This window comes from Ceratina calcarata, unplaced genomic scaffold (genome assembly GCF_001652005.2).
Source record: "Ceratina calcarata isolate Rehan_Ccalc_2016 unplaced genomic scaffold, ASM165200v1 scaffold185.2, whole genome shotgun sequence".
NCBI lineage: Eukaryota > Metazoa > Arthropoda > Insecta > Hymenoptera > Apidae > Ceratina > Ceratina calcarata.
Window position 1 is genome coordinate 82,557 of NW_017139975.1, and position 6,836 is coordinate 89,392.

The window sequence follows — 6,836 nt, forward strand, 5'->3', positions numbered from 1 at the left end:
TATGAAGAGGAAGAGTTTAGAGAGTCACAATAAGAATAATAACGAGACAAAAAGAAAACGTACCAATTTTATTAGACACGGTCTGAGTGGCAGGCTCAGCGATGAAATTTGACTAATTTGAATGATTGGAATCGCTAGTAGCTGCTAGTAGTTTATCGGCCTTAGGATAGTTAGTAGCGGTGTAATGAGGACGAGGAGTTATCTGATTAGTAGATGGTGCTGTTATCCACAAACCAGGAAAATTTTTATAAATAAATTAGAACGAGGACAGATAAGGGTGTTTGGATTAATCTTTAATTCATCCACTTTTATATATTTCTTTCTTTACATTCTCGGATGTGCTACTTTGTATGTGTAGCCTTTTTAAAAGTAGTTCATTCGTTTCTGTCAGATACGTAAATAGTATGTAACTCATACGTAATATAAATTTTTATATATTCGCGTATGTAATTTAATATAATTATTCGTGCACAAAAAATGGAGACCATTCGACCTTGCGGTTGTAAAGGGATAAGGTCCTGTCTTCTCTGTGAAAGGGAATATAATATTGTGAAGCCCAATCTTACGGATTACTTTCAGGTTAGATTTCTGAATTGTTATTTGTTATTCTAAGTTACTTAAATTTAATTTCAAGTTTAAGTTTGATTAAATAGTTTGTCTAAAATATATATCGATTCAGTTAAAACTATCAAGATTTAGCATTTGTTGGAACTACATCGATACGCCAATTTCCGAAGGGTAGAGTTTACCCCCTTTTCTATTTAACAAATATTCCGTTTAAACAAGTTCAAAAACATTTTAGAAATGTTCCAGTTATGTATATTGTCCGGATTGCGATTTGGCATGGCCCGGTTGGGATGCTGATCTTTATAAGACTCATCCAGATCACCAAGGAACACCTATAGAATTTCCTGGGGTCTACATAAAGGTATTTCTATGTTTAAAAATATCAGTTTTCCATCTTCAAACCATCGGAGACATTATGACTTTAAAGACCATTCTCAATCATCAGTTAGCATATGCTAATGGTTTATAAATATCAAATTTTCAAAAGAAAGGAAGATTGGCTCTATGGAGACAATATTTACGAGATATTATTGAATTGTACTTTCATTTCTGTGTGAATAGCTAGATTTTTTAACTTCTTGTGAGACTGACTCATTGGTCAGTGCACTTGAAGAAATACCTTGGGAAACTTCCCAAAGTGGAAGGAGAAAACAGGTATTTCAAAATCAATCGAATTCTAAAGTACTGATAAAGCAAAGAGGACGTAAAATAATTCCGAAATTTAATTTAACAAATTCAGAATTTCGGTCCGAAATGCAATTTCAAAAAGAAAAAGTTTCAACTGGGTTCGTTCAACGGTTTCCCAAAGTCTACTCAATTTGTGCAGCAAAAGTTTTCTGAACTACCTATACTCGAAGATTATCGCACAGTAGAACAATGTACGTTAGAATACGATCCGGCACGAGGGGCATCGATAGATCCGCACATCGACGATTGCTGGATATGGGGTGAAAGAATAGTTACCGTGAATGTCTTAGGTAACTCAGTTCTCACGATGAGCCCCTACCTCGGACCAGATACCAAATACAATTTGAAAAGCGTACCGGAATACTCCATAACATTAAAGTTTGATATAGAAAATAAGTACGAAGAGAACGAAAACATAGTCGTAAGGCTGCCAATGCCAGAAGGATCTCTGATGGTTCTTTACGGTATTGCAAGGTAAACGAGTTTTGTTATATTCGAATCATGAATATTTATTCGTATCTCAGTGTGCGAAAACATTTCTATAAAATCTTCGTTACGGCAACGAGACAAGTCAGTCCATATTACATAATATTACTGTTTGCAAATAGTTACCCGGTTACTTACAGAATTATTAGGGCCGAATGATTTTTATAGGTACAAATGGGAACATAGCGTTTTAAGAGAAGACATAAAGTCCAAACGAATCTGTTTGGCATATCGCGAATTAACACCACCGTATTTAAGCAACTCGAGGAGTAACGAAGAGATTAAAGAACTCTTGAACAGGGCTTCAATCTTCCGAGGCAATGCAACTGTAATATAGAATTAATTTATTTTAATTATGTATATAATGTTGAAATTGTACAAAATATTTAATTACACATCTCATTATAGGATTGTAGAAATATATTAAACTCTTTCCACTGTACGATCACTTGTTATCACGATTTTCTACTAACGTAGATTACTGACATCCTTTTCCTAACTCTCTTAAGTCTTAACTAAACATTTTCGAAGAAATCGGAAAGACAAAGTATTAAATTCGAATGGAGAAGAGACAGGTGAAGTAAATAATATTTTTCCCAAGAGCTGAATGTTTCTACAGCTTTAAGAAACGGAATCGTGTTACTCTAATATTTACATATAAATAAAAGTACGATCGTTAGAAAGTTGGAACGAGAAACAGAAAAAAATTTTAAGGATTCTTCAAAGGTTCGGTAGAGGACATGTATACAACTGGGAACGTTGTTACTGGATCGGATTTTCCCAATGGTTGATACCCATCGACCAAACTCTGTCTCAACTCCCATTTACGCCTTTCCCTTTCCGTCTTTTGTCTTCTGATCGCTCGGCCCAACATACAGGCGAACATTATTCCGGTTAACTGAAATTAAAAAGAAAGTTCACACTTATACGTCTAACATTTCTTCAATTGTACCAAGACACTTTTCTTTATACGATGAAATAAAAATGAGTAATACAAACCTGAATGAGAGCAATCGCGATTGCACCTGTGCCAATATACAGCGCGCTTCTGTTAATGATGATCGAAAGACTTCTAATACAACCGTGTTCATAGTGTCCGCATGCGGAATCTTCGAAAGTATCAGCACCGAAATGAACGATGTCAATATTCATACAATTTTTGCAGGAATCTGGTAGACCCATTTCTGTTGGCATGATGTCTGCCCAATCGCGAGGGCCATTATATCCACAGCAGTAGAGCTAATAAAATAATCGATTGATTTCAGTATCGAAAAGTAAGATTAAAATTCAAAGAGTGATTTTAAGTTGACGTCGGTATAAATTAATGAATGCTCGTAAAACATAAATATTACTCTTGATTGTAGAAAATCGATAGCGTCTGTAGCCTCGTCATTCTGTTTATAGAGGTGCATGGTAGTGTTAATTTTGTCAACAAGGAGACCCTTTATTCCGTCTTTAAGAGCGTATGCTGCAATCGCAGCTGCGAATTCTAACACGAGAACAAGCGACAGTGACACTGCAAACTATAAATAAAATAATACACTTTTATGCTGTATTAGTTCAGTTGTGTACATATAAAACGAGTGCTTACCACTAGAACCATACAGGTACTTTCTCTAATAGCTCCACAACATCCCAGAAAAGCAATTATAAAGACCAGTATACCAACGACAATTAAAATAGTCGCCGGGGAAAAGTAACTGGGATCCAAAAAATGAGAGAAATCCTCGTAAACCGCATAGATCGTTGTGCCAACAGATATTATCATAATCCCCGTTAGCTGTACGCAAATAACAAATATGGAATTACATATTATGATTAGATCTCTAAAATATATTCGAACGATATAGTTTAACAAACTAGGCTAACAGCGAAGGGTTGTCGAACTCATATCAGTCAAAAAAATACTCTTCACTTTCAATGCAATCTATAAAAAAAGACGGGAATTCTCTTATCAAATATGAACGAGATTATAAGTTTATCTGAACTGATAAGACAGGCCGTGTGCGGTTGCCAGACAGCAGCTTTCGACTTTAACAGTGATCGCAGAAAATGAAAACCTTCGAGCAATCATCATTTTGTCGGGGTATTTTTATAAATAATGGTCATCGTACATAGAATGTGGCGAGAGAGTGGCAAAAAGGGGAGGGCTGAGGGATGGCTCGCTACGTCGCGGACCTAACTAATAATTCATCGGGGACGACCTCGCCCAACCAATATCGATCCTACCGCGTACTCGTTCGGACAACGCAGAACGCCGTAGAACTTATGATCTAGTATATGCCCGCGTTGAGGGTTGACCTAACTTGTTGAATCTCAGGGCCGAGTATGGTTATTCTCGTTACATTTTCTCCTCGTCTATATACGAGAGAAAGTCGATGATGTCGTTACAGTTATCGTAGCCAACCTCGTCCACATTGATCGATCTCATTTTTCGCTCGCGGCTTGATTAACGCTTGCTTATCATTTACCTATTCAATATAGAATAATAGCTTGTCTGTTTGACGAATAATAACGATAGCCAATTTTCCTCAAATCGGTATTTTGCTCGCAATTATTTTTATTTATCTCTTTATTCTTCATATTCTATTCTCTTCAATATTTTTAAATTGGGATTGGCTTCTTCTTGTACGTCCTTTTAATAGATTTGCATTCGACAATAGATTGCGCAATAACGTTGTAACATGTTTTTAAGAAGTAGATACATACTTTGTGATAATGAATCGAAATACATTACTTATTTCTCCATTTATTCAAATGCGGATTTGTATTTGAATTCATGCCTGAATGTCTTTTTTCAGTATTAATCACAATTAAAATTACGAGTTTCTTATCTAATTCTTATCAAACTGTTTAACTGCGCAAGTGGTTAATTAATTTTAAAATTGCAGCAAATGATAACGTGTCCCATCAGTTAAGAATAGTCCGATTAATTGTATAATTTCCAAATTTCCAAAAACCGGATGAAGTTTCATGTTCAAGCTCGTAAGGAAAATTATTGACAGAAGAAGGAAGGACAAATATTAGAGAGATAACACGTGATAATTTACATAACTACGACTGAGTCATAAGATATTGATATTCTATTACTCGATTGAAAACCGCCGACATAATCTCCACGAAAGGCTGCGAATAGCGTGTCCGAAGTATCTAACAACGTACGACGAAATATTTTTAAAAATAAAAAAGAAGTATGATCGTGCGACATTACAGGAAACAATAACGTTTTTACGATACGGTAACGGTAAGATAAACGTGAATCATAAGGTACTAATACTCGACTGCTTGATAAGTGATCTTAATGAAAGGTCGCAAATAACATACTCAAGATTTCCAAAAGAAAAAAAGAGGATTAGCAATAAAAAAAACTGCGAGAAGCAATAATGATTACTGGCGAGGAGACGATGACGAAGAAATAGTTATTAACAATCGACGATCTAACGAGGAGATTGTGCGCGTGATTCAAATAATTTGAAACGGACGGTCGTCAATCGACCAGGTGAAAATTCGCGTTCCTACCAAAGACGAGCGTACGACATAATGATGATCGAAGGAGGAATGAGAAAAGATGATGAAAGAAGGTGGTTTACAGACCACAAAGAGGGAGTTAACCGCGAAAAGCAGGTACTTGATGCAACGGAGACCGACGTCGAGGTGTGTGGCAGCCATTTTTGTGTCCGAGAATCCTCTTTCACGCAGGTGCACTACGAAACTGAACGTGGAAACACCTTAAACACGATTCGACGTACGACATTATCTACTGATAAAGCGGTACGCGTACCGTCGTCGTCGACAACATTCGTAGCGCTGCTTGCCAGCGTGTTTCTACAACCATCTTTTTCCTCTTACTCATTTTTCATTTCCTTTATTTTTAATCTCTTATCGTCCAGGATTTCGTTTGCTCTCGCGTCTGCGAACACGCTAGCTATATCAACAAATAACATTTCCACTGTTTTTTAAAGTAGACTGTATTCTTGATTTATGCAGAATTAGCACGTTTCATATATTCTTTGGGAAGGTTTTATTTCAGAAAAAGCATCAATTATTCAAACTGCTTCGTCGTTAGGTCTCCGGCGAAAGGAGCTCGTAAAACAGAATGAATCGCGTATATTTCAATGATGCGCGCAATGCTGTATAATGAATGGCTGTCAATAAAACAGAAGAGATATTTAGGACAACCTAATACTTATTGCTAGCGTGAGGAGCCACTAAAAATGTGGTCGGCACTGGCACATCGACCGATCGTTACGACCATGCGTGAAAAAACACAGAACATGACTCATGCATATCAACCCGTAGGTAATTTAGCACACCGTTCATTATTCATATGCGGAAAAGTATTACAAGCCATGGTAAACTTCAATATTTCTACCACTGAGATGAAACGCGATTCGATTCCTCAAAATTCCCATCGCGTTCGATTTACTTTAATTCTACTTGCTCATCATCTCTCTCAACGCTGGTATTAAACTTAATTAAAGAACATCGAGTCTCCCAAAAGAGATTCATCTATTTTATTTTATACAAATTTTACAAAGTGCACAATGTATTTTTTCTCATAAATACAATCTCAAAATTTTATCAACAATATATGAATTAATGTATATTTTACAACTTAATGGAGATTCTAAATATCATATCACGATATATGACTTAGAAAATTAATATTCCTTCAAGAAATTCGAAATGTATTAAAAATTATAATTATAATACATGGTTTTGCAATCAGCAGATTTATGACAGCAAATATATAATCGTATTTTATATTACATTTTTATAATCGTATTTATCTTTGAAAGATATTACACACTTTCGTAACTATTCTTTATCGATAGTGCTAAATAAATCGAGAACCAAATTCCGATTGCCTAGAACAAGAAGTAATAAAATTATTACATACATTCTAAAAAAATGTCGTGCTGCTTCTCAATTCCGCATTTACAAACGCGTTAGTTACCTGAATAACAGCAATACCGATGCCAACACTGCCAAGTTGCACAGCGTGCGACTTGACGTAAGAAAGAAACACAGGGTAACAGCCAGCTTTGTGCAGAGTAGGTGCCGTGTCGTTACAATATGTCAGTCCTATAGCTCCT

The 6,836-nt window shown here is 35.9% G+C and overlaps 2 protein-coding genes across 2 annotated transcripts; one reads left to right on the top strand and one right to left on the bottom strand.

The window, feature by feature from the left end:
* The first annotated feature begins 37 nt into the window (after window positions 1-37).
* LOC108633147 (alpha-ketoglutarate-dependent dioxygenase alkB homolog 4) lies at window positions 38-2,093 on the top strand. The gene is made up of 5 exons (XM_018038177.2): window positions 38-579; window positions 803-928; window positions 1,129-1,221; window positions 1,307-1,728; window positions 1,909-2,093. Exons 1-5 carry the CDS (start codon window positions 478-480, stop codon window positions 2,075-2,077), a joined length of 912 nt encoding a protein of 303 aa, XP_017893666.1. The 5' UTR covers window positions 38-477; the 3' UTR covers window positions 2,078-2,093.
* A 52-nt stretch (window positions 2,094-2,145) lies between these two features.
* On the bottom strand, window positions 2,146-5,548 carry LOC108633148 (CD63 antigen). The gene is made up of 5 exons (XM_018038178.2): window positions 5,335-5,548; window positions 3,332-3,520; window positions 3,093-3,263; window positions 2,740-2,979; window positions 2,146-2,638 (listed from the first exon to the last, which is right to left on the bottom strand). Exons 1-5 carry the CDS (start codon window positions 5,407-5,409, stop codon window positions 2,450-2,452), a joined length of 864 nt encoding a protein of 287 aa, XP_017893667.1. The 5' UTR covers window positions 5,410-5,548; the 3' UTR covers window positions 2,146-2,449.
* Between the last annotated feature and the right edge of the window lie 1,288 nt (window positions 5,549-6,836).

What these genes read in the sequence shown, in the direction of transcription:
- LOC108633147 (XM_018038177.2), top strand. Translation starts at nt 478, where the DNA reads ATGGAGACCATTCGACCTTGCGGTTGTAAAGGGATAAGGTCCTGTCTT. An exon ending in TTCCTGGGGTCTACATAAAG is followed by an intron (nt 929 to 1,128) that starts GTATTTCTATGT and finishes CTGTGTGAATAG; the next exon opens with CTAGATTTTTTAACTTCTTG. An exon ending in AAAGTGGAAGGAGAAAACAG is followed by an intron (nt 1,222 to 1,306) that starts GTATTTCAAAAT and finishes TAACAAATTCAG; the next exon opens with AATTTCGGTCCGAAATGCAA.
- LOC108633148 (XM_018038178.2), bottom strand. Translation starts at nt 5,409, where the DNA reads ATGGCTGCCACACACCTCGACGTCGGTCTCCGTTGCATCAAGTACCTG. An exon ending in GTACCTGTATGGTTCTAGTG is followed by an intron (nt 3,264 to 3,331) that starts GTAAGCACTCGT and finishes TTTTATTTATAG; the next exon opens with TTTGCAGTGTCACTGTCGCT. An exon ending in TCGCGATTGCTCTCATTCAG is followed by an intron (nt 2,639 to 2,739) that starts GTTTGTATTACT and finishes TTTTAATTTCAG; the next exon opens with TTAACCGGAATAATGTTCGC.